The 27,092-nt window shown below is 42.6% G+C and overlaps 1 protein-coding gene across 1 annotated transcript in view; it reads right to left on the bottom strand.

The window, feature by feature from the left end:
* Positions 1–9,401: 9,401 nt before the first annotated feature.
* Positions 9,402–27,092, bottom strand: part of LOC147678577 (vomeronasal type-2 receptor 26-like) — a 100,734-nt gene continuing 83,043 nt past the window's right edge. Inside the window, exons 3-4 of the mRNA XM_086945705.1 lie at positions 10,419–10,542; positions 9,402–10,330 (exon numbers count right to left, since the gene is read on the bottom strand). Coding sequence (XP_086801831.1) covers positions 9,402–10,330; positions 10,419–10,542 — 1,053 coding nt within the window. The remainder of the gene's footprint in view (positions 10,331–10,418; positions 10,543–27,092) is intronic.

Here is a 27,092-nt window from a genome sequence, read left to right as displayed (position 1 = left end):
AAGTAAATGCAAAATTGGAGTAAGTTCAGTTGATTACCTTGGACACACTATATCTGAGGAGGGCATCAAACAGAAGATTGACCTTGTCAATGCAGTTAGAGATGCTCCTACCCCCACTAGTAAAGAAGAAGTTCTCTCTTTTCTGGGTTTAGCTGAATACATGGCTAAGTACATGAGGGATTTTGCTAAGATGTCTCAACCTCTCAGAGATTTGGTAAAAAAAGACAGAATCTTTAATTGGAACAAAGAACAAGAAGTAGCCTTAACAAACATAAAACAAGCTATCTTAGCAGCCCCCTTCATAGGCAATTTTGACAGTGGAAAAGACACCATCATCATGACGGATGCCAGCAATAAAGGTTTAGGGGCCACCCTGGCACAGAAGATCGATGGAAAGGTAAAAGTGATTGCTTTTGCATCTAGAACGCTAAGAGGAGCTGAAGTAAACTATTCAACAGTGGAAAAAGAAGCATTAGCAGTATTTTGGGCTATTAAACATTTCAGCTTCTACGTGTGGGGAGTGCCATTCGAGATCCACATGGACCATAAACCTTTAGTGGCAATGTTTCAGAAAAAGGAGATGGAAAACATGACTCCTCAAGTGGCTAAGTGGTTACTAGGACTACAAGGTTACAACTTCCGAACAATACATATTCCAGGTCAACAGAATAAAGTAGCGGACTACTTATCAAGGGCTCCAGTAAATGGAGAAAGGGAGGAAATCAGAGAAGAAGATGTGGTTCTGGAGATAAATCTAGCAGCTGTTTCAAAAGATCAATGGGATGTCCATATGGATCAGGACAAGTGTTTAAAGAAAGTAAGAGACTACATTGTTAATGGCTGGCCGGACCGTTGCAAGGAGCTGGAGGCAGAAGTACAGCAGTTCTGGAATGTGAGGGATGACCTCTCAATAGAAGGAAGTTACATTTTAAAATCGGTGAAACTGATTCCTCCGGAGGCTCTTAGGATCCACGTGATCGATTTGGCCCACGAAGGGCACTTGGGACGAAGTTTGAGCAAAGCTAGACTTAGAGCAGATTACTGGTTTCCTGCAATGGACAGAGAGATGGAAGAGAAAGTAAAAGACTGCCATGCATGTGGGTTGAGTGATAAATCCAAGATAACTAGGCATGCACCGTTATCACCAGTGGAGGTACCCAGCACACCGTGGAATAAGCTGGAGTTTTACATAGCTGGCCCATTGCACTTGAGAGGAACACAGGAGTTGTACATCTTGGTACTCGTAGATTGCCATTCCAATTGGATCTTGTACAAGTTTGTGCAGAACATCAAAACCAGGTCTTTGATCGCATTTCTGGCTGAGGTTTTTTCAAGAGAGGGCATTCCGTCAACCATGATCACTGATAATGGCGTTCAGCTAGTCTCGGAGGAGATGAAGGAATTCCTAAGGGACAGCTCCATATCACACATTCGCACACCTCTGTATTGCCCAAGAGCGAATGGGAAAGTTGAACAAGCTAATCGATTACTGAAGGAATGCATACAATTAGCTGTCAAGTCCGGAAAGAACGTGGAAGACTCCGTCAGAAACATGCTGTGGTCATACCACACTACACCCAACCTAACGACGGGTCATTCTCCATTCGAATTACTGAGGGGCAGAAAAGCAGGTTCCAAACTATCCCCTAATTGGACGGGACCGAAGGAGCGGATAGAAGTCAACCAGGAAGAATTCAGGAGGAAAATTGAAGCAAAACAAAACAAATATAAAGTGTGGTATGATGAGAAGAAAGGAACTAAAAAACAGAGTTTTGTCCCAGGACAGAGTGTGTACATCAGGAAACCTGGAAGGAATAACAAGAGTGAAGACAAGTTATTTCCCCCTAGAAACATCAGGGAAGTCAGGAAGAACGTTTTTATTCTCAATGATGGCAGAATGTGGAGCCAGGACCAAGTTGCCCCGGTCTGAGGAAGAAATACCATCCAAAGGCGGGAACAGTATCCCCAACAGAGACCTGACAGGGAAGAGATTAGGGGAAGGTTAGGAACTAGGTCTAGGAGCTTACCATTCTGGCACAAAGAATATGACATGTATTGATACATATTCTATATACAACGCTTTCAGGGTCTTCACTGTACATATATTTAATGTTCATTTCCTGTTATGCGCAATTATTTCATGCTGGTATTTGCTAGTAGGGGCATCATTAGCCTTTATGAGGGTGTTCTGTCTCTCCATCCCACACTCTCGCTCTTGCTATCTCCTTCTACCCTCTCACCTCCTCTGTGTTGATAGGGAGATGTGTTATAGTCTCCTCTTCCCCTCTTCCTCCATACACCCCTCCTCTCATCACCCCATTTGGTACAGCCTTAGAACCTTCAGGTGAAGCCTGACTTAGAACGTTGGGATCTGTGACTGAGCGCTGGCATCTTGGAGGCACTGTGATTACTCTTCTATTCTAATAAACCTGGAGTTTATCTTACCTGAGGTGTCTGTCTTTACTACAATACCCTGTGTAGATTATGTAATTTGGCAATCACGTCACCCAGAATCCATTGGCCTACACATGGTTGTCATTTTCTAGACTTTTCAGGAAGCTGATACAATTTAATGGTTTGCCTTGAACTTTAGAGTCAGGCCAAACCAAGGCTATCAAAAAAAAAAATCAGAAAATATTTCTGGCAGACATATATAAATGGAGAAAACGCACTCATACTAATATTCAAAATAAAAAGAAAACATATGTATGCTAGTGCAATTCTGGTGTAACATATAATCACTCATCCTTGAAGGAAGATATTTGCAAATTCTAAGCTCTGTCAAGTTTCTTGCTTCCTAGGCCAGTGGGACAGAGAGAGGAGCCTTTGCTTTAGTGATAAAGACCGGTTTATTTTCTTTATTTAAGGGAATCAGCCATTCTCCAGGGTGGATACTACCCCCCAAAAAAAGCTGGGCACATATGAATGCCATACCCACTTACAAATTATAAAGAAGTGCAACTTACACCCGAACATCCTAGGAGGGCGATCCCTTATTGTAACATCTGAGGCTGGAGAGCAGCAGATTAGACAGAGTCATGTTCATAGAGGTACATATAACTTCACAACCTAATGTTTCTATTGTTACTCCTCACGGGAATTCACAACAGGGTTCCTGGCAGGCTTAAGCTCTTGTCAGGTAGTATAGTTGTGGACTGCTGCAATCCCCTCCCACAGTTAAATACCTGTGCTGATGGACAGAATGGAATGTGTCACCAAACACAGGCATTTGGGGAGTAACAGGGAAAAGAAGTGAGAGAAATCTTAGACTGAAGACCAGTCTCCTTCTTAACACCACTCTGTCTGGATATTTACACAGGTTTATAGATCTGAATCAACTAAAATAGAAATGGGCAGTAAGTAATGTCAGTTGCTTAACCTATAAAATATATGGATGAAACAGGGTTAAAGCAAACACAAGGAGAAGATGGATGGAACGCTGAAACTTTTCAGAAACTCACCCCTAATCACAGATCTGGGTTGAATCCTTCATCGTTCTATAGCTCACTTCACCACCCCAGTTCTGACACAGCTATATGCAAATCAGTCTTGACCCTGTGCCTCATGGGAACAGTCTAGCCCGAACTGCCAAGCCATGTCTTCCCTGGACCGGAAACAAGCATCCTGGGACCGGTTTCGGGCTAACCGCCCTCAACAGCCAGGCTAGTTTGAATCCAGTGGCAAAGTGAGCAAGGGACCCACATCTGGACATACCCTGCCAACTTAGGGCAAACAAAGCAAACACAAGGAGATGATGGACGGAGCGCTGAAACTTTTCAGACACTCACCCCCAGTCACAGATCTGGGTTGAATCCATCATTGTTCTTTAGCTAGTGACAGTCATTACCCATTCCATTAGCATATGGTGCTGTGATGAGACGTGAGATGGCCAGGAATCCAGCTGAAGATGCCAGGACACTGCTGCAAATACACTGTTCAGACTGTGCAGATAACTAAATCAAGAGAAAGCATATTAAAAGGACAGGTCCTGGTAGGACTAAGAAACAGAGGGAACTAGGAGGGAGGGAAATAACATCAGGGAAGCCAAAGCTGGTGTATTTGTTTTATAGAACTGGAAAGAGAATGCAGAACGCACGATTCATTGTCAGGCAAGGACTAAAGGCCAGGAGTCTTAAATAGGGCTCTACTACTCTCGACCCAGAAATTACCCCAAACCCAGAAATTAAGTGGGTAAATGCAAGGCTAAACTGAGGTTAGTGATCTAGTGTTCCAGCCCTTCTAAGTATCTACTGGCCTATTTTCCAGAGCTTCTAGCCCTGTGCCACTGAGGCTTTGCCTGAATACTGACAACCAATTAATGTGTGTTGAAGTCTCTAATTAGAGCATGGAGTTCTCTAAACCCATAAATCTCACTCAAGGGGTGGAAAATGAGCTTTCCAAAGCATGGTTAGCCTTGTACGATTAAGAATGCCCTCAAATATGAACATTTGTTGGCATTCATAAAGTCTTATAATTCCTCTTCCCACCATGGAAATCATCGGAATTTACACCAGCCACATGGTGGTAGCCCTCCCTTTTCAGGATGGGAGGGCGATAGACCCCTTCAGATTTTATGGGATTTAGTGGAATGGGTTCCTTCAATGTGAAAAGTGTTTTCCCCACAGAGAAGAAAAAGTGTGTGAATGCACATGAGCTTCTATTAGGTCTGTGTCAAGTTTCTACAATGGAGAACTCTCTACAGCAGTTATAGGATTCTTATGGAAATGTTGCATAATGTTCGTAGAGGAACTCCTAGAAACTTGCAGCTGGAACATCGTTTCCTGGTTTACCTATGTGAGCATTTGTAAATACCAGAAAGTTTGAAAATTACATCTAGGCAAAAGCATCAGAAAATTCAGCTCCTAAATGTTTCTGACTTCATTTTCGTCATTCAGGACCTATATTTTCCTTGTGGTAAACCAAACTCTAAATAAAATGAAAGATTAGTATTCAATTTTAGCTTTTGATTGTTTTAAGGTGACATTATTATGTAGTATGGCAGGGGTGCCTTACCATGTAACAGTAGCACAATACACAAAGATGGACACCGGATACTCTCTTGTACACCTTTTCTTAATCCTCGTACAGTGGCAAGGAGCAGATCGGCTACTTAGAGGAACATGTGTTAAGAATTTCACATCACCAACATGGGCGATAATTGTTTGACACGACTCATGAGCAATCCAACACCAATTGATGAACATAGCTCTGATTTTGATATATTTTTAGACAGCAAAACAAAATTGATACATACAGGATAACCAGAGTTATCAATTTTAAAGCATGAAATAAAATAAATCAGTACTTTGCAATGAAAAACATTTAATGCTGCGGTCAATGGGAAAACACATATATGCGAACAATAACTTAGAGGGTGAGTTCAACTGAACCCAATTGGTCTTGTGAGTCACTAGAACAGTTCATAGGAGCTAGCACAATGTTACCTGGCTCAGGGAAGTGGGTGCAGATGTGCACTTTAGCTGGCTTTTTTTTTTGCAGATTATTATATAGCGTGAACTTGACCCAAAATCTGGTATCAGAACGCTTTTCATAGCACCAGTTACGTTACATGAGGACACACATTAATGTTTGTTAGGCACGGGGAGATAAAGTGATTTGCCCAGAATCACAGGAGGTTTAACCCCTTCGATGCTGATGACGAGCTCAGCTCGTCATCAGCCACGGGGGCGTGTGCGGATGACGAGCTGAGCTCGTCATCTAACGCGCCTTTTCAAAAAAAGCCGCGTAGCGCAAAAATCACCGCAGCAGCGATGCGGTTAACGTCATTACCGAGACTCGAACCCAGTTCTCCAGGTCCGAAGTCGAGCGCCCTAGCCGTTAGGCTCACATACATTTCCACACATATTATATAATGCACCCTGGCTCCTGGGCTATTGGAGGCCTGCTTTAGGGGCGGCAAAAATATATTCAATAAAGGGAGATGACCCTGTCACCCATGGGTCCTAATTGCATGAGTGGTAGTCAGAGGACCGTAGACTTGTTTTGATGCGGCGACAGCAGTCTCCTGACCACCCGATTAAGACTTAGTGGTGGGATCACCATGGGACCACTGCTGTCGCCAGGGAATCACCTTTCCCTTCAAATAGTGGGTGAATCCAGAAGCCGCAATATGCTTGGCGGGACGTCCGTGGTTCAGCCGAGCATATTACGATTTCCTCTCGACCAGGGTTTTCATAGCAGTTCCTGCTCTATGAAAACCCTGGCGGAGAGGAAACAAAGGGGGCGCTAAAGTGTCCCCTTGTGCCTCATGCCTTGTGAATGCACACCGAGGGGCAGAACATGTGCCCCACCCTGTGTACATGCACAACAGTTCCGTGCAGCAACTGTTTTTGGTCTTCCCATTACAGTGCCTATTTTTAAAGGCACAGCCATTGGAACGCCCAAAAAAGCCCACCAGATTCGAGTTTCACAAAGTTTGGCAGACCCACCACTGCACCGTTAAACTTGCAATTGGGCCCATAGTGTGCGCAGGGTCGAACTAAAGCAGGCAAGCTGCTCATACACGCCTGACATGGCAGACCTGCAGACTTTGGTTTTACTCAAGTCTCTCAGGGTGGCACAATCAGTGCTGCAGCCCTGGTGCCTCTTTTTTCACCCTGCCCTGGGTACCACTGTCTCATAATTTAGGGCCTTACACTGGTGTGAAAGTACTTGCCTATTGGGTTTACCAGTTCACATTAACAGTTTAAGGGAAAGAGCACTGGTGCTTGGCCTGGTTGGCAGGACCCAGCTCACTTTTAGATCATTTACCACAGAACCTAGCAGAAAAAAGTGAGCGATGACCATCCACTAAGGGCACTTTACAACACTAACGTTTTCACATCTTTTCCTGACAACCAGAGCTTTCCAAGTTCTAGGTTTCTTGGTTCTAAAATGTGACAGATGTACTTTCTCTGAGTAACAAGAAATATCGATGAAAAAATAATATTTGTCACAGTGACAGTGCCCGTAGATTGCTTGGTTTGGATTAAAATGTTTTGCTAGGATGACAAACTGCCAATGAAAGAAGCAAGCCATGTAGCCATGCTGTCACCAAATGAGGTGTTAGTAGGTTGTAGTAGATAAGCAATATTAAATATTTATACTCAACATAACAGCTATATATCTAACAGGAAACTATCCAGGTGAATATGCATACTCTCACAGTAAACCAAGACTGTTGTTATAGAGCAGTTGGTGACCTTGAAAAAGACTGATTAGACACCAAGAAACGATTAAATACATTTGTCAGTTTCTGATTTCACGATGATGCTGAGGATATCTGGTACAGAGGGGCTGAATGATAAGGTAATGATCGTAGACGCCACCAAAGCTCAGGAGGAAAAAACTCCATACCAAACATAGACTTTGCGGATAGGATCCACTTTCAAAATGCTAGTGTACAGTGCCCAAACATGCTGGTGACCTTCCTAACAAAAGGAAATGTCCAATGCTGAGCATTTGGGTTTGAAATATGAACTGATCCTCAGCTTTCCTTAGAAGGTACATGCCAAGCACAACTACTTTCCATAATTATCTTCTAAAATAGATGAGGTGTTCAAACGGTGCAAAGCCTTAAACTGACTTTGGTCATGTACAATAAATGTGGAGGATGTATCTGTAGATTATAAACAACTATAAACATCAAATATAACATGCAAGCAATGGTATGGACATACCTAAACTCCATACCATGGTTGATTGCCCACTTGTGGCTTTTACAAGGTTTGAAATAATTCAAAAGTCACATAATCATTATGTTTACTAGTATTTGTCAAGTGGAACATTTGAAACCTTTTACAGCAGGCATCCGTCCCAAATAGCTATTCATTGAAGAGACCGTTAGGTTTCAATTGGATGGTCCAACATTCGAAGAAAAAATATGCATGTATCTAGAGTCTAGAAGTAGAAATTCATAACTTTTCTGACTTCTGTGAACCCCCTCATAATAAGTATCTAAATCGATGGACAACCACTGAATCATCACTGGAATCTGCTGAACCCCAATGAGTCATTACTGGAATCCAGGGACCCCGGCTTAAGCAATTTTGATGATTTGAACCTCAAACTAATACACAAAAAATGGAAACAAGCATTCATCGAACAACATTGTCATTTTAATGTGAAGGCTGAGGCTTTTCGAAATTCAACTGAGGCCGCCCATCATCCATACTATACTCTGTGTGATGGACTTGCACTGTTCTTATAAATCAATCTGAGTAAACAATATTCAATTTTAGCCTCCAACTCCAAATTCCTTCACATTTACAGAATGTTCTAAATTGTTCAAATTTACATTTTGTTCCTTTATTTACACATTCTTTATTAATCTGTTAATATTAATTAATTTTTTAAGCAGTCGTGGATGCCCTGAGTAGGCATTGCAGATCACCGGACAACAGGTTAAGAATGCTGGTCTAGAGCGTTAGACAAGAAGACAAATATTTCTATATCCACATTGTATCTTCCTCTGGTGTGAAAATAGGGTGGGTTAAATGAGTCAAACACTCATTAAAGTTATTTTAGGGAAGCTGATAATTGTACCTTGTTGAAGCATTTAGTCTTATATTTGGATAAGTCAGGGTTAAGTTCAATGTGTTGGCACTAATAACATTGCATTTTGTATGGGAAATTATATCACATTTTTAGCATGACGTTGCATCACTCTTGTGCCGCACACTTAGGTGCAAGGGCAAAGCTAAATCTTGAATGATATCTACCAAACTATGCAAGGCCACCTTACATGGCCCTGCATGGCGCCACCTTGCGTTACTCTGCTCCAGGGAGGCGTTACATGGGTGGGGCTTGGGTGTACCTAAACATCCACTCATGAATTTTGCAGCATTGCCCGATTTGCCTTTAGTGATAGACCTGGGAATGCATCAAAATCCTATACTTCCCCAGGGGACGCATAACGAGGAGAAATACGTTTATTTCTCCTCCTGCATTCTGCAGTGCACATAGAAAGAGTAAGATGCCTCAGAGGATTGTTTTTGTGAAGGAAGGTGTCTCTTCCTGCACAAAAACAATCCTGCCTACAACGCAGGCACTTTGCACCATGGTGCAAGTGTGCCTGCGTTGGAGCTAAGCAGTCAAAAGTGCATCAGCAGAAGGAATAGACAGGAATGCGACGTACAATGTTAAATATAGTACAATCTTGTCCTTTCACACAGCGCAACACAGTGCAGCAAATGGCTTGCTGCAATGTGTGGCATGAATGTGTGGGAAATATGGCCCTATGTATATAGGAGGATGGCTTATGGAGGAAGATAATCTTCTCAATGTTCCTACAACCCATCTGCTGAATTCAAGTGAGAGCCTAAAATAACATCTTTTGTGCCAGCTCATTTTGGTTGCATGAAGTGCGAGACAATGATAGTCATCAAAAACAGAATTGCACCTTATATCCTTTTCACCTTTTTCCTTTTTGCCATTCCCCGTCCCATCATATAATCCTTTGTATTCTTCTCAGATTTAAACAGGATTATGTAGGATTTTGGTAAAAATATGCAAAAAACCAAGGAGGAGCTGGAAGACAAGATGGCAAAAATCTCCATGGCCACCATGTACTTGCCTCTGGTGCTGAGATAGGCAGGAATAAATGATAGCCATACGCTGAGAAAGGCGAGCATGCTGAAGGTGATAAACGTAGCCTCATTGAAGCTGTTGGGAAGTTTTCTTGACAAGAAAGCGACTACGAAACTGATAGTTGCTAGGAATCCAAGATATCCCAGCATACACCAGAAAGCAAAAGTAGAACCCTCATTGCATTCAATGATAATCTTTCCAGGAAGAGTTTCAGTGTTATTTTCAGAGAAAGGTGGAGAAAGAATCAGCCAACATACACAAAGAACAACCTGAATGAGCGTGCCAACACCAATCACTGCATAGGACAGCATGGGCCCAGCATATCTTTGTAATCTACTGTTGGGTTTGGTGGCTTTGAAGGCAATGACAACCATGATGGTTCTGGCCAAGATGCAAGACACAGAAAAGGCAAAAGTGACTCCAAAGGCCCCTTGGCGCAGGAGGCATTTTTCTGTGGTAGGATATCCAATGAAAGTCAAAGAAGAGAGAAAGCACAAGATAAGAGAAATAAACAGGAAGCAGCTAAGTTTAAAATTACTTGCTTTGACGACAGGAGTGTTCTTGCAGTACATAAAGAGTCCCAAGATTATAGCAGGGATCACCGATAAAGAAATGCTGGCTGCTGCCAAGATGGCTCCAAATGTTTCCGCATAGGAGAGGAACTCGATGATCTTTGGGATGCATTGGACTTGCTTCTCATTGGGCCACTGATTCCAAGGGCATTTAAAGCATTCAATAGAATCTTAAAAAGGAAAATAATCACATCAGAGCTCTTATACTGAGCAAGTGAATATCATATTTCAAATTGCCTTGGTTACTTGTTCTCTTACCACTTTGGTTAGAGATCTCCCCTAGTACACACGGGACACACTGGAAGCAGCAAATAGGCTTTCCCGGTATGGTAACTTTTTTGAATCCAGGTGGACAACTTGGATTGCACACAGAGGGAGGGACCTGGAGAGGGAAACAAGGTCACTGATTAGAAGTGAAAGTAAAATGTGACATGAATAATATTAAATTGTAGCTTGTGCATTGGACCATGTTGAGTTCCTTTATTATAGAACAGAAAGTATAGATAACATTTGAACCATCAGTAGAGTAGGCATTTTCTGAGAGGAGAGAAGCATTGCGGGCTCAAGAAATGTTATGCTGGCTGACATTTGGTAGCTAAATTGATGTTTGACTGCTGATTAAGGGCCTGATTTAGATCTTGGTGGATGGGATGCTCTATCACAAATGTGCTGTATGTCCCGTCCGCCATATTACATGTGCATTATATCCTATGGCACTTGTAATACAGCAGATGGGATATAAGTCAAGTTTGTGATGGTGTATCCCATCTGCCAAGATCTAAATCATGAAAGGATGGACCAAGGAAGTGTCAAAGACTAGATGGGTAAATGCTTATCTACATGAGTATATTATTGGAAGATAGTATGGATCAAAAGCTGGCTCGCTGCATGGATGGATGAATGAGTGGAAGAATGGGCAGATGGAAAAATGAAAGGATGGATAAATGTGTGAATTTATAGATGTAAGGGTGAAAGTATGGCTGGAAGCAGCATAAAAGGAAGCTTAGGACTTCTCTCTTCACATGCTCTGTGAAATTAGAGGTGTAGTTTAAGTGGGAGGGTATTTTTGTTTTCAGTAGATACAAATAAATAGTTAACAGTGAAATATTTAGAACTTTGGAGCCTCATTTAATATTGGATGCTAATGGAAAAGCTTGGGTTATCAGGGGTAAATGCTTAATCCAGAGGAGAATTCAATATTGCAATTGGCATTTATAGTTAACATGATAAGATGTGTTTTCATTTAATATCAAGTTCAAAATAAGCTAGCTTTATAACAGGTTTTAAATAATTTTCTTAAACCATTTACATTTATGAACCAAAATATGCTCTTAGAAAACAATCACATTTATGAAAAATAGCCCAGTGAATGCTGAATTCGCACATTTGATTAAAATGATTCACCCTAGAGCGGTGTAAGACAAAGCAAAAAAGTACATCATACAAAAAAGTTACAAAAAAACAATTTGATGTTATTATCATATGTGGACTAAATTATTCCAATACCTTAGAACATATGTCTGGGGAAATATAGACTAACACTATTTATATAAACAGCAGTCATTAGGTCGAACCTAGACAGCACTTGCGCTGCCTGCAAGACATGTTGTAATCTCTTCTGTGGGTTTTTGGCATGCCCATCATTGCCACTCATTCATTGTTGTGCCATTTAGAAATGCTACCTTTTTATTGCTACATGTGTTGTATGTGCCCCTCCTTACAGTGCCTGGTTGACACCCAAGCCATTTCACTCATTGTTTTTTCATCCATCACAATGGATTTGTGGTTCATTCTGGTCACACATTGTTTAGCAGATGTACTTTTCACTTTTATTTCAGCAGAGCTTCTTCTCTGTGCGTCCTTCTGTGGTCCTTTGTTTCTTTTTCCATCGGAGTCATGTTCGGTTACAGATAAATAACGTTCGGTTACAGATAAATAACGTTACATCAGTGCACTTCTCTGCCCCCCTTGTGGTTTTCTTGCAGCGTGGGCATCACATTACTGCCAGCACTCCGTGATGCTGTGTCGGTCTGCACGCATGGATGCAAGTAAGGAGTTTGCCACAGAGCTGACCATATATATATTTCCAGTGACGTGCAGCACTATACAAGAGTCTGAAGAACTCTGTCTTGCCCCTGCCCATCAATAACTAGAGGCGTAGGCAAGGAGTGAGTAATTCAACTCTAGGAAACGCCCCCATGGTGATAAACTACACTTTTGTTAAGGGGAAACTATTGCTGCCACATTTAGGCACTAATCAGTCTCCAGTGAGGGCAATTGTACCCTGTGACCATTTTGCCTTGTAAGGGGACTTGAGCCCTTTATTAAAGATAGCCAGGAGGTCATTAGGAGTTGCACTTGCTTCCATTGTGTTAGAACATTGCCCCTCACTAGTCTCCCATTGTAAAAAGGAAGAGCGTTGCGGCCTTGTGTAATTTAGTTTCAGTATACTCCTTCAAAGTGCTAAATTATTTTTAAGGAAAACTATGGTGCTGCATTTATGTACTTACTAAGTTCCTGTGAGGGTGGCCACCCTGTGTCCATTAAGACTTGTAAGGGGACCCTATCCACCTATATGAAGGTAGAAGTGAGGAAATAAGGAGTTGTTATTTGCATACTAGTGTTAGAACGCCAGCTTTTTGCCACTTTAAGGAAGCCGTTGTCATCTTTATTACTATTGTAGCATCTGGTTATTCAATTATGTTTTCAGAACCCAGATGCTTATGAGGAGAAGAAGTTGTATTTCCCTCTCTGAATTGACTCTATGGAACACAACTAGGATTCCTAGAGGTTCCTCTGGTAAAGGTATTTTTTGTGTGGCTTTTTTAAGGATTTGACTCCCAGAGGTGTACTAGTGATTATATGTTTAGAGCATACATACAGCTCTGAGATTTGCGATCTCCACATCATTATGGCCATGTGAGTATTTTCCTGATTAGACACCAATATAAAGGTGGGCTTCAATGAATTTTGGAAAGAGTTTTTTTTGCATGTTCCTACTAATTAGTTTTCTACTACTTGGGATATTTTCTGTACATTGGCTCAGTGTAGGCTTACATGTATTAACAATTTCTATCCTTCTCGTTGTCTTTACTTAGATGTTAAGGCCACATATTTTTGAAAAAGCATGGCTTTCTGTTTGCTCCGAGAACAAAGCATATGTTGGAAGCATTTATCGAAGGCCACAGCGTTGCCACCCTAACTTTGCGGGCAGGTGGAACAAGCACGTGTGTACAACATGTGACTATGGAACTAAGCGTTACCAGATAAGCAATGCCAAGTTCCATTCCGAAGCAACTTCATCACTCAGTATCAAATGGCTCCATTCGAGAGCAGTTTGAAAACCAGATGACTCACGGCAGACAGTGAACCCTTCAGATAACAAAACAAGTTCACGACTGAAGCATTGCATGCCCCATGAAATGAAAATATCCTTGCATACTAAGGATCTGCTCAAAGCATTCTCACAGCCGGAACCGCTAACAAAAACTTCTGTGTCCCCATTCCTGCATCTAAACATGAATGGTAATTCCCAGTATGCACATAACCTTCACCTAGTGCTTCATATCTGCCTACGTGGTGGTATTGTGGACAAGATTGGAATTGGAAAGTCGTGACCGGTAGGGTGAAGTAACCATGGATTATCCAGGCTGTGGATGGTGTCTCAGCCATGGTGAAAGGGAATTGGTCTAACTTTTCAATGTGCAACATAGTATATTTTGCATCTCTTGGTGTCTTTAATATCTGTCTTACAGTCAGTTCATATGCCGAAAACAAACTCGTGCTGTTTATATAATGCCACGGCACATGGCCAGAATGTAAAGTTTGCAATGTCCAGCTTCATAACACAATGGACCGTAGTTGTGATTGTCAATGTTGTAAAATAGAGATATCTTATTGTATTAGGTCAATTACAAAAGATAATGTTGCCCAGTGAATAACTTCTGGATGTTAATGTTGGCATACCTTTGTTAACCACAGCCAAAGTTTAACCTATCATTCTTGCACAGTCACTCAGCAGCTTTCTCTTTGGAAACTTTCCACAGCTCGTTGTGCATTGTACACAAGAAGCGCTTTTGATGTGGGTTCCGGGAGCCTAGCAAGACATCCCTGAGATCCATATCATCAGAAAGAAGGTGTTTCTTCACCTGAGAAAGGTTTTAGGTTTTTAGCCAATCAAGGCACAGCTTCCCAACACTAAATGACGTCACCACCCGAGTGTTCTGATTGTAGATATAGCTGATCAGGCCTATTGATCTTAAACGCTTCGGTATTGCCCAGGAATTTAGACTGACACCCATTAATGTCCACAGACCAAACAAATCATCTCTTCCAATTAGGGTCTGATAAATTGTGATAACCATTCTATATCATGGTACCTATTGTATCCTCACTGTATTGTGTGAATTGCTGCCAGTTCTCAAAGCGTGAGAATGCGGGAATACGAGGCATGTTGAAATCCTGCATCTTGGTTAGTCCAAGAAAGGAAGTTTGTTGTACTGCTTTGGTCAGGAAAATAATTTGTTGTGGTATGAAGCATGCTCTGAACATGGCCTCAACTCCTTGAACCTGTCAATCTTTTGTCCCCCAGACAGTTTTTGTGTCTATGGTGTCTTTCCAAAAGTCAACACCTGTACGGACAGCTGGGAAATGAAGGAAGCACAGTATATCAGCTTGATGTACGTAAGCATATTTTTCTTCGCAGGTGTAGGTGGAAGAGGTTGGGTCTGATGTGTTAAAACCAGAAAAATAAGCAAATGTTTGTGCAAATGTTTTTGAACTACCTTTTGGCGGTGTTGGACAGTGTTCCCATTGGGTGTCATTATAATTATATAAATAGCAAGTGGAATACTAAGTGGTGACCATAATATTGATAGCAAAACATGTCAAAGAAATTAGATGTACCATCATAGAATGCATGAATTAGAAGAAAATGCAGCTGATTACTCTAGATATGCAAGCACATTGTGTACAGTTTTACTGTCCCAATCATCAGAGAAAGTACTAGAGGTGATGATGTAATTTAAGGAAATTTCAAACAAATATGGTATTTGTAAAAGTTCAATGGGACCATATACATCATACGATAACCTGTCCGACACTATTCCTTCTGAAACTGGAACTCCTGTAATGTTCACCAGGGACAGGTCCCTTAGTTCATGGTAAGATGATACATGTGCTTTATGAACCAAGTTCACAAGTTGTGCTGCAGAGAGTTTTGGGAGATAGTGTCCATTCAGAAGCATGGAAAAGACACCCAAAAGAAAATCCAAATAACCAGGAATAGTAATCAAATTGTAATCCAGAGAAATAACCAAGGAGAAGGAGAGTATGTTTTTTTCAGCCAAAGATAAGAGTAAGCATTTGAAGCTTCAAAGGAAGAGGCTGTGGTATCTATGTTTCACTTGAATCCAACGAGAAGTCGTCATAATGCATGAAGTATCTAGATGCCGTCTGGTCTATTTTTGACAGCTCAGCAGGTATTGTAGAACTGGGAGATGACTCAGTCTGTAGCATATTCACACAGACATCATATATTATCTGAATGGAGATTTGTGTTTCTGTACTCATTAACTATAGAGTTGTGTTTGTTTCAACAGGAAGAAGTAAACTTTATTTTTTTAACTTTTTACCTTTGGAGAGGGCAATCTTCTGTAGTTGTTATTAAAGCTTCCTTCTGAACTTCCTGAACAGTAGGCTACCCATAGGCCCACGTGGCCTACTGTTTACAATCGGCCACATTGTGTGGTTTGATCAGATCAATGGAGACTAACTGTTTGTCTCGGTAGCCAGCAAGAGTGGAAGAAGTACAGTTCTGGTACCTTTGACAGCAAGGACAGGTACAGGACAACTACTTTCTTGTCCACAATTTATTCCCTGACCAGATCACCGATCTTCGGGACCCAGCCGGATCTTGCCGGTATAACCTTCACTGCTCCAGTGGTGGTGCGTTTTACTTGGACGTGGCTTTGTGCACCCCAAAATTCATTGAGTTCCTGTAAAACAGCCAACTGTTCATTGATGTCAAATGGTGTTTCCACCGCCACTCTGCTGACATTATCGAGGTCTGATGCTCACATTCTCAGATAAAACAGGATTTCCTATGGAGTACGACCCCCCAGGCATTTTCTTGGCATGTTTTTGTGTGTCCTCAGAACCCCATATAGGTGATTGACCCAACTGAACCAAGCCTAATAGTCTTGCTGTTAAGGACTGCTTTAAGCCATATTTTTCCTCTCAACTATTGCATTTCCATTGGGATGATAGGTGGAGGAGTACCAAAAGGCCACTTCCAAACTTCCCATGGCTTCTTTGTAAGCCCGAGAGCTAAACGCCAGACCCTGGTCAGAAAGTAGTGTGCCAATTTCATATGTCCCAATGAAGACTCAAAATCCTTTTTAACAGTTCGAGCTTCAGCTGGTTACTGTGGCCAAACCCACAGGAATCTGGAGCATGAATCCACTGCCACCAAGATAAACTTGTAACCCCATCTGAGTGTAATGGGCCACAGTGATTGACATAGACAATGGCCAAAGGCTTGTCTGAAATGTATAGAAGTGTCTGTGGAGGTCGTGCTAGAATGGAACCCTTCATCTGCTAGCAGATGTCAGATTTAGGGAAGTCTTTGGTCTGTTAGGTTAGACCAGGCAACCAATAGCGTTGCTTCAGTAATGAAACTGTAGCAGTAACCCCTTTGTGTGCTCAACCTAGACCCTCATGGGCAGCTAGTATTAATCCCAATCTGCGATCAGTATTTGGTATTACTCTATCCCCCACTCCTGGAGTCTAAGCATACAGAATGTTTTGTGTATTTAACTAGTAGGAGTACTTGAGTGACAAGCCTTTCGGCAGGTGTGATTCATTGAGCCCAGCATTGACAGCTACCATGATGTCTCTGTCTAATCTTATACTAGAACGAGTGATTGCACCAATGGCAGCAGTGCAATCTGTTGGATTAGCAGTTTCCTCAGCCATGGAATTCCCTCAAACGTGAACGCCAACGCATTGATGACTCAATGTGTGGATAAAATGAGCATGTCGCAAACATTATTTCTGCATCGCCACTTGTTCCCAAAGAAGATTGTGATTGATTGTGAAGCCCTTGGAATCTCAAAATCCATTCTGTCCCCAAAAGTGAAGGTACTTGTTACAGGACTCAACACAGAAATACGAACCGCACACTATAAGTGTCTATGATCCGTATTTTGTAGTGCCAGTATCAGGGCTTTGAATTCTGTCATCTCTGCTATACAGTCCGGTAGGGACTGTTTGTGTTTTTTCAGGTCAAAACTTTTCATCATGAATGCATCCCTTTGTGATTGCGCACGCAGCAGAATATTGGTGTCTTGTCCTTACAGTAGACAAAGCAGATCCATCAGTGTAAATAATCTAATCATATCAATCTAGAGGCATTATTTTATTCTGCAGAAGATATTATGGTTCATACTGTAGGAATGCTTGTGTTTATGATTAAGAATCAAATCTATAATCTACATAAGTTGCGCTGAGGGAGTTAGCTCATTGGATTCATCGTGGATGTAAAGCTTTAGCATTTGGAATGCTCGCTTTTGTAGTGGCCTCTAAGGTCGGTAGCTGGGTAACGACAATGTTGCGCTTAACCTGTGCTAGTGCTCTCTCTCTCTCTCTCTCTCTCTCTCTCTCTCTCTCTCTCTCTCTCTCTCACTCTCTCTCTCTATCTCATCGCTCTCTTACTTCAGCAGTCTGTACTGCTGTGAGAATCTTTTCAGTAGGTAAAAAATGCATTTCAGTGTTTGTGTACAAATGCAATTTCTATGCAATAGATACTGTAGCACCTTCATTGAAAGTGATATAGGTGTACACGGTTGGCCCAGAGACTACACTGATCACCAAGTTGGTTGTGTTTACACGTGTGTGTAAATGCTTGGAAGTTATCATATCAGCTTGCATGGAAGGTAAAATGTTTCTATGTTCCTGTGTCCAGTGGTTGATTGAAAAATCAGGTCTAATCAAGTTGTACGATGGTTTAACTTGCTCTGCATAATCTGCATAAACCAAAACATATATATTCTGCCAAAATTCTAAAATTGATTGTAGTCTTTTCAGAGTCGTTGGAGGTTGGAGCAATATGCTTGTTTTAAAAATATGTGCCACAAGGCCTTTTTGCCTTCACCCAGAAACAGGACACTGAGATGGTCAATTTGAGATTTTTTGAAATTAGATGTGTAGCCCAGGTGAGCAAATTATACGGCCTACTCAGCCCAAGTGTTCTATTAATTAATCATCCTTCAGATAGATATCATCTACATTGGACAATGCCTCCTCATCAAAATGTTGAAGTAACTTTGTCACTCTGGCTGTAAACATCCCAGGGCTATGCTTATACCCTTGAGGCAAATGGCAAAATTGCCTGCTGTCAGGCGCTATGTTTTTGCAGAAAAATCCATTCGAGATATCTAGGGTTGTTTTGTATTTTTTCCGCACAATGTTATTCATTAGTGCAACTCTGTGTGCATTTTGTACTGCAAATGTGTGAGTGGATGTGTTTAAATGTCTGTAACCTAAGGCTAGACAGTGTGAATTGTCAGGTTTCACTACAGGAACCAAGGGATTTTTCATCAAAGATGTGCAATTTTCTAATACAGCTTGTATTCAAGTTGTTCTAGGATTTCACTCACTTGTTTTTTAGCTTCATTTGTTATTGGGTGCTGTCTCTGGGGTTGTGGAGTTCTTTTTAATGGGATTTCATGATGAGGTGACTCATCCACCCCACATTAGTGTGGTATACTGCAGGAGCTTATGCCCATTCCTTGGTGTATGAATGTTTAGTAGATTCTGGAACAAGGTCATAGAAAGGAGGTAAAATTACCATTCTCCCCACTGGACAATCCATTATGAATTCAGGTGGCCAATTCTTTTCAGCCAAAATAATATCGTACACCGTATGTCAGGTTCTCCCAAAAGAGAGGCTTGATGTTCCTGGGTATGTCCCCCTTCAATTGGAGTGTTATTTCATATAAACAATGGGGGACACTTACCCTCAGGTGTATTCACTGTGATATATTCACTCAGGGCTTCTATCGGCAAATAAGCTATCAGGTTCCAGGGAGCTATCATGACTTCTGCCACACTGTCCAGCATCGTCAATTTCTCATTCAGAAGCAGAGTCTTTAGTAGCCTGGGCTTGTCCTATTTTAATCCCAGTTACCTTTTTATTTTTGAATTTAGGTTTAAGAGTATTTTGTTTGTCTTCTTTTTAAGGATGTACTCTGAAGTGCGATGTGTTTCTCTTTTTGTCTTCACATGCTCTTCCGATCTGCGCTCTGACCATCCAGCTCTTTCTAAACGTGTATCAGATGAATCCTGAGAGGAACAAGAGGAATATGTATCAGTATCCTGATACCTGTTTGGCTTGCTAATATTATCACGATTTCTCAAATTATACTTTTCAGTGGCATCCTGTTGAGCAGACCCACCCCGTTATTGTGTCTTGTTTTTTTAAATTTTTTTGTTTATTGACCCATTTCTTCTTGGAAGAATCAATTGCTTGCTTAGAGTTCTCCTTTTCAGAATTACTTTTAATCTGTGGTTTCCCAAGTTTGGCTACCAAATGATCTCCACCTAGCCTAGCATAGGTTTCTTAGATAATTTTAGGCAATTCCTGCTCTTGTTGTGCAGGAGTGAATTCCCTCAGACGTTGGCATACAGCTAAAGCAGCAGCCTCCCCTTTTATGTTACTCAACATAATGGCGGATACTGCGGCAAAATTGCCCATCAGTTTCATTCCTAAGTCCAGGGCAGGTGCTGCTGAGTACTCATTCATAAGCTGTTTCAATACATCAGGTAAGATAGCCAGTGAATGGATACCATGAATTCTGGTGAAAACGGCAGCAAGAACGATACCCCAAGTGGCACAATCTTCCACTGAGGGAGCCATCCCCATTGTAAATTGTCAATATTCTGTGTTTTTCCGGCAGGCCTGTACAGGGAAAAGCTGTTTCAAGCTGGCTTGTTTTTCGTGCTCTCCATAACGGAATTCACTCACAACTTGTGGGAATCTTTCCCATTATGGAATTCAGTGTTTGCAGACTGATCCCCATAATCGACAATTTTGGTTGTGCAGCCTGAGCCGTCCGCACAGGGTTCATTGTGAGTGTTCACATTATAAACTGTGTTCACCCCTTACACCCCTTGCACACCCCAACCCTGGTCATTCCCGGAGAGGAGCTAATAGAGTTACACCAGTAACCGTTAAAGAGAAAGATCATCTTGCTGCACCAAGCTCGTACAAAGAGAACTGCAGACTATTTTGGTTGGGCTCAGTTCAAGAACATTCCAGTAGAATTTAGACTTTTTCACAGAAGCACAGCTGGGGCAGAGGGGTCGACATCCTTTTTAACCCTGCAGACAAAAGCTAATGACTGCTGGCTTCAGATCACCCGGTAGAAAATACTAAAAATGATGAACAGCTCAGAGCTTGGCCTCAATTTGATCAAGGAAGAATTGTGAGCCATCCACCTCATGGTAAAGCAGCATCGATATGTGCTGGAATTAATGACCGCAATGCAGAGAGGGGTCTACACCAAGATTGGTGCTGCCTGGTGTGCATTCATCCTAGGGAAGGACATGGACAATGGAGCATTGACACTTGCCATTCAAACCTAGTATAATCTAAAGAGAAATATACATGAAGAAGGAGGAGCCCCTAAGCAGGAGTGGGTTTTGAATTGGTTCTCCTAGCTCCCACAATGGATATCCGGTCCATGTAATCACTATTGTCAGTTATTGTTGTGTTTCTATTGCATTGCAGGTTTATATAATTGGTGATCACCTTCTGTAAAAACACAGTCCTCAAACTAAGAAAAATGCAAGTGATTTGGAAAATTGTTGTTTTCAAAAGCAAGTATAGGAAACAACAGTACCCAAGTGAAGTAATGCTTCAAATGAATGTCTTAGATCGTGTAGTTGATGATTGTACAAGAAGGAAAATGTTAATATGGATATTGATGCATTTATTGAGAAAAATGAACTAGTGCCCTTATTAATAGAATTAAACGTTCTACCTCGACATGCAAGTACGTAGTCAGGAAGGTCCTGCTACCTAGGTTAGAGACTACTGATTAATGGGACGCAGGTAGAAGGGTGCTTAGCTGGCAGGCAAACACTCTAGAAGTAAACTTTTGAACAATCCCACATTTAGGCGCACTGACATTACATTAGTCAGGGGAGATTGCCCCAATAAAGCACACATGGCTGGAAGGCGTAACACCGCCATAAAGTTAGATGCAACACGAGTTAAGAGCACACAGCCAATCAGGACCTAACACATCTGGATCACGTGCTCCCCATGCCAGACAGATAGACACGCTCACCACTGGCCACACAAGGTTGCGCACATGTAGTAACCATTTATCACTCTAAGGCAGTAACCATAATTCCTCACCATATATGGTTCACCGTAAACCTTTATTGATGATTGTCATTTTTTATATAAGAAGAGTACTAGCCAAATGTAAATTGAGACAGTCCTCAGACCTAGTGACTGTAATTGTTCTCTCGGATAAACTGTTTAATTAAACAAACTGTTCCTGTTTTGTCAAACGCCTCTTGTCTTCTGTTTTATTTATTTATTTAATTTAACTTTTAAGGCGCACAGCTACCCGCAGAGGGTTTCCCGGCGCCAAGGGACAGATTAAAAGAAGAGAAGAGAACAAACACAAATCATTGCTGAAAGAGCCATGTCTTGAGTCCTTTATGGAAGCAGAGATAGGTAGTTTCAGTTTTCAGCACAGTGGGCAGGGTATTCCAAAACCACCAGCCTAAATCTAGGAATTACAAAATCACCTTTACAAGACGATCTCAGAGAACGGGTAGGGTGATAAGCGTGGATAAGTTCCTGTAAATATGCTGGAGCCGTGTCTTGTCTTGAATAAATAGCAGAGGGCCTTAAACTTAATTCTGCTAGCAAACCTGAGCCAGTGGAGGTCACAGAGTGACAGGGAAATGGAGACTCTCCGCGAAACATGGCATAAGAGGCGTGCAGCCGCATTCTGCACAACCTGGAGCTTTCTGAGAGTTTCTTGATCAGCTCCTAAATAAAGAACGTTACCATACTTCAGGCGTGAAACAACTAAGGCCTGGACAACTGTCCTTTGTGTGAAAACAGATAGCAACCAAAGAATTTTGTGGAGCCATCTTAAGATAGTAAAACAAGTGGAGGCCACATTTTACTACTTGCTGCCTCATGAAAAGATTCTCATCAATGAGAAATCCAAGGTTGCGAACCTGTGCAACAGGCTGGGGAAAAGAACCCATGTTTTTAGGCCAGTGTTATTTATTTATTTGTGGGTTTATACCGTGCTTGAATCGACTCCCGGAGGAGTATCTCTGGCCCAACGCCAGTGAATAGATGGAAAAAAGAAGGATAGTGTAATTGAAAATGCTAATACTGAAACAGAAATGTTTTCAATCTTTTTCTGAAAGTAAGGTGGTCCGCACATTGCCTAAGCGGGAGGGGAAGATTATTCCATAGTGCTGGGCCAACAGCTGACAAGGCTTTGCCACCCTGTCTGATTTTTTTTACCATGGGTACTCGGAGCAGGAGCTGGTTACTAGACCTGAGAGTGCGGACAGGGTTTTATGGGATACATTTTTCCGCTAGGTATGAGGGTCCCAGGCCATGTAAGCCCTTATGAACCAGGCAGCAGGTCTTAAACTTAACTCTTTGGTGGATTGATAGCCAATGTAGTTTTTCTAAAAGGGGTTTTGAGGGGGATCCGGGAGTAGCGTTTAGGACTAGCCTTGCAGCAGTATTCTGTACCACTTGAAGCCTACCAAGTATTCCCTCATTAGCTGATGCCAACAGCCCGTTGCAATAGTCTAAATGACTAAGCACCAGGGCCTGCACCAAAGTTTTCCTAGTAGTGTCTGGGAGAAGGGGGAATACTTTACGGAGGAGTCCTATAACATGAAAGCAGGATCCCACTGTGTTGTTTACATGCTCCTTTAAAGATAGATCCTGGTCCAATCGTATCCCCAGATTTTTCACTACCTGTTTGGGATTGGGACGGGACCTAAATCGGAGGGCCACCAGTCAGGGGTCCATAGCATTTTGGCATCCCCGAAAAGCATATCCTCGGTCTTTTCCAAATTACACTGTAGGAAATTCGAGGTCATCCACTGGGAGACCACTTTCATGCCTTCAGAGAAGGATGTTTTAACATCGGAAGTGAGAGATTTGAATGGGATGAGAAGCTGAGTGTCATCAGCATATGACAATGGGATGAAACCAAAAGCTCTCATTAACCTCGCCATAGATGTTAAACAAAGTAGGGCTCAAATATGAGCCCTGGGGCACCCCCTTTGTAATCTCTACCGCAGCCGATCGAAAAGCGCCCATATTGACACATTGAGTGCGGTCTGATAGGAATCTCCTCAACCAGGCCAGAGCCAAACTCTCAAGGCCAACCTCTGCAAGACGCCTGAGCAAGATGTTATGGGATATAGTATCAAACGTTGCCGATAAATCTAACAGCACCAGGACTACCGAATGTCCCTTGTCCTGGTACAAGCGGAGATCATCTGTTACTGAAAGAAGTGCCGATTCAGTACTATATTTGGGCCTGAAGCCAGACTGGGAGTAGTCCAGACTTCCATTACGTTCGATAAAGCTCAAAAGATGTTTATTAACGTGCTTCTCCATAAGTTTGCTCAGGTACGGGAGCAGAGATATGGGCCTGAGATTGGACAAATCTTTACAAGGGATAGAGGAGTTCTTCCGAATGGGTCTCACCAGTGCCTTTTTCCACTCCAGTGGGACTCGGCCCTCGGCAAGCCAGAGGTTGACAAGGGACTGGATCACAGGACCGAGCACCTTGCCTACCACTGGCATAATTCTGGCCGGAATGGGATTCGATGGACAGCCGCTCTTGATTTGACCCATAAGAACCTCCACCTCCTTCAAAGAAACAGCAGGGAACTTGGTGAGCACATCAGAGTTAGCTACATTCTTGGCCTGAGGCAATGCTACAAGCCCACTTGTAGATACATTAGAGTCGGTAATTTTGTCATAAATCCGGTCAATTTTATTGGTGAAATAGTGGGAAGTATCATCACATAGTTATTGTGATGATAAATCGGAACTTTTGCAGGCTACCGGTTTTGTAAAAGTTTGCAGAATCTGATACAGAACCTTGGGAGTATTGCCTGCTACCGTAAGTTGGGAGGCAATATGGTTCTTGCGTGCCGCTCTAATGGCCTTGTGATAGGAAGTCAAGGCAGTACAGTAGCAATTTCTATCAGCCTCTAAATGAGATGATCTCCAGACCTTTTCAAGCTTCCAACACGCCCGTTTGAGAAACCGTAAATGACTCATTGAAGACCTCCTGTGACATGTTGTGCCATTGCCTCCGCCACAAAGGTAGAGGCAGTGGCTGGCTAAGGGGTTTGGCCAAAGTAGGCATCATAAATTCTAAAATCGAATGGTCTGTCCAATGGACCTGCTTGGGAGGATAGCATACAATATTGGGCAAATTGGAGAGAATTAGGTCCAATGTGTGTCCTGCCTGATGGGTGGGGCCAGTATTGTGCAGTGTTAGACCTAATAATGAAAGATCTGCCAGTAATGATTGGGCCTCCATATTATCCTGCAATTCACTGTGAAATCCCCTAAAAGTAAGAAGTCACTGCCTGAATTAACATAAGGGGCCAGTGCTTCCACTAGAGAAACGGAAAAGTTTGTACAAGGGCCAGGAGGGCGATAAACCAGAGCCCCTTTCCAACTGGTCCTTGCCGAACTATTAATCTTAAAGACGATCAATTCCATCTCCAAAGTGCAGCACTGATCAAGTATGGAAATGGTTATGCCACCTCTATGAACTATGGCAATACCACCACCCGTCTTGGTGGGGCGCTCTAACCTAATTATTTTGTACCCTTCTGGGATAGCCAGGGTAATAGCAGAAACCAAGTGGGGTTTTAGCCACGTCTCCGTTAAAAAACATAAATCAGGTTGGAGAGTGGAACGAAGGTCCCAAACCTCCATTTAGTGTTTAGGCAGGGATCTAATGTTACAAAGCAGATCTGTCCACCCTAAATGCGTATTAGAGGCAACCCCAGAAGGCGTTCCTGAATGGTGGTAATCATATGACACCTGAAACTGACACTGCCGACAGGAAAACGGTCCTTCCGGGAAAAACCCAACTTCCCTGGCACAGCCCGTCAGAGGGACGCTCTGTAGATTTAATAGAGCTCGGGATAAATAGCTAACCTGTTTAGAAGAGTGGCAGCCTCTATGTGGAGATGTAAAAGCCATGTACCCTGGCCCCCCGCAGACGGGCTTCTCTTTGGCTTGTCTTAGGCGCGTCCTTAGGCGCTCCCCTGCGAGCGACCGCTGCACGCTCGTGGAGACGAGAGGGCTAAGTAGCCCTTCCTGTCCAACAACTAGAGCGCTAACCGCTCCAGTAGGCGGAAGTACCTGTCTCTCCCTGTCCAGCCCTCCGCTCAACGGTACTGGTTACCGAGTCGGACCGGGGCGGGCAGGCTGCAACATCGAGCACAGGCTTCCCTCTGGTGAGTGTCAGCCCCCAAATTCCCCTTGTGGCACAAATGAAATTAAACGGCCAGAAATTAAAGTGCAGTAGACACAAGTTAAAAGTTGCTACACCAACAATATTAAAATTCAGTAGCAATATTAAAATGAGGAATCAGGAATCAGGAAAGCATCAGGAAAGCACCATTAGATTGCGCTCTAAATGACTCACTAAGCGTGAAGCGGGTCGGGGAGACTCTGCCACCGTCCTCCCTACCGCAACGCGCCCGCAGCTTCTTGTCGCCTAAGTAGCCCTTCCTGTCCAACAACTAGAGCGCTTACCGCTCCAGTGGGCGGAAGTACCTGGCTCTCCCTGTCCCGCCCTCCGCTCAGCGGCACTGGTTACCGAGTCGGACCGAGGCGGGCAGGCTGCAACATCGAGCACAGGCTTCCCTCAGGTGAGTGTCGGCCCCCAAATTCCCCTTGTGGCACAAATGAAATTAAACGGCCAGAAGTGAAAGTGCAGTAGACACAAGTTAAAAGTTGCTACAGAAACAATATTAAAATTCAGCAGCAATATTAAAATGAGGAATCAGGAATCAGGAAAGCATCTGGAAAGCACCATTAGATTGCGCTCTAAATGACTCACTAAGCGTGAAGCGGGTCGGGGAGACTCTGCCACCGTCCTCCCTACCTGTTGAGGGCTCAATGAGTTCCTCCCTTTACCCAGGATGACAACCTCGGTCTTGTCCCCGTTAAGCTTTAAAAAGTTGTTACACATCCATTCTGAGACTGTATTCATTCCCTGTTTAGGAACTGAAATGCTGCCATCTTCCACAGTAGAAAGAGAAAAAATAATTTGAGTGTCATCAGAGTACGAAAATAAAGTGAGGCCCGCTTTCTCCACAATGGTGGCCAGGGGTCTAACATAGATATTAAAAAGTAGAGGACTCAGAATAGACCCCTAAGGCACTCCGTATGCTGAAGAACACATTTTGGAAGAGGCTTTAGCGAAAAGACCTGGAATGTGCGGCCGTTTAGGAAGGAGGCAAGCCAAGCCAGGGCAGGACCCTCAACTCCCAGAGACCGAAGAGATGCGAGAAGGATGGAATGCGACACAGTATTGAAAGCCGCACTCAAATCAAGTAATATGAGTGCAGATGTCTCTCCGCAATAAATACCGTGAAGCAGTATCTCAGTGACTCCAAGAAGCGTTGTTTCAGTGGAGTGGTTAACCCTAAAATCTGATTAGGAAGGATGTAAGAAGCCCAAACTTTCCACAAAATGAGTAAGCTGGTTATTAATATGTCTTTCCAAAATCTTGGAGAGAATAGGTAGCAGAGAGATAGGCCTGATATTTGATAATATAGAGGGGTCAGCTCCAGCCTTTTTTTTTTTTTTTTTTTACTTTTTGGTGAACCTTT

Source organism: Lissotriton vulgaris, chromosome 12 (genome assembly GCF_964263255.1).
Source record: "Lissotriton vulgaris chromosome 12, aLisVul1.2, whole genome shotgun sequence".
Taxonomy (NCBI): Eukaryota; Metazoa; Chordata; class Amphibia; order Caudata; family Salamandridae; genus Lissotriton; species Lissotriton vulgaris.
The sequence above is the reverse complement of the archived record's forward strand: the minus strand, read 5'-3'. Positions and strand labels throughout refer to the sequence as shown.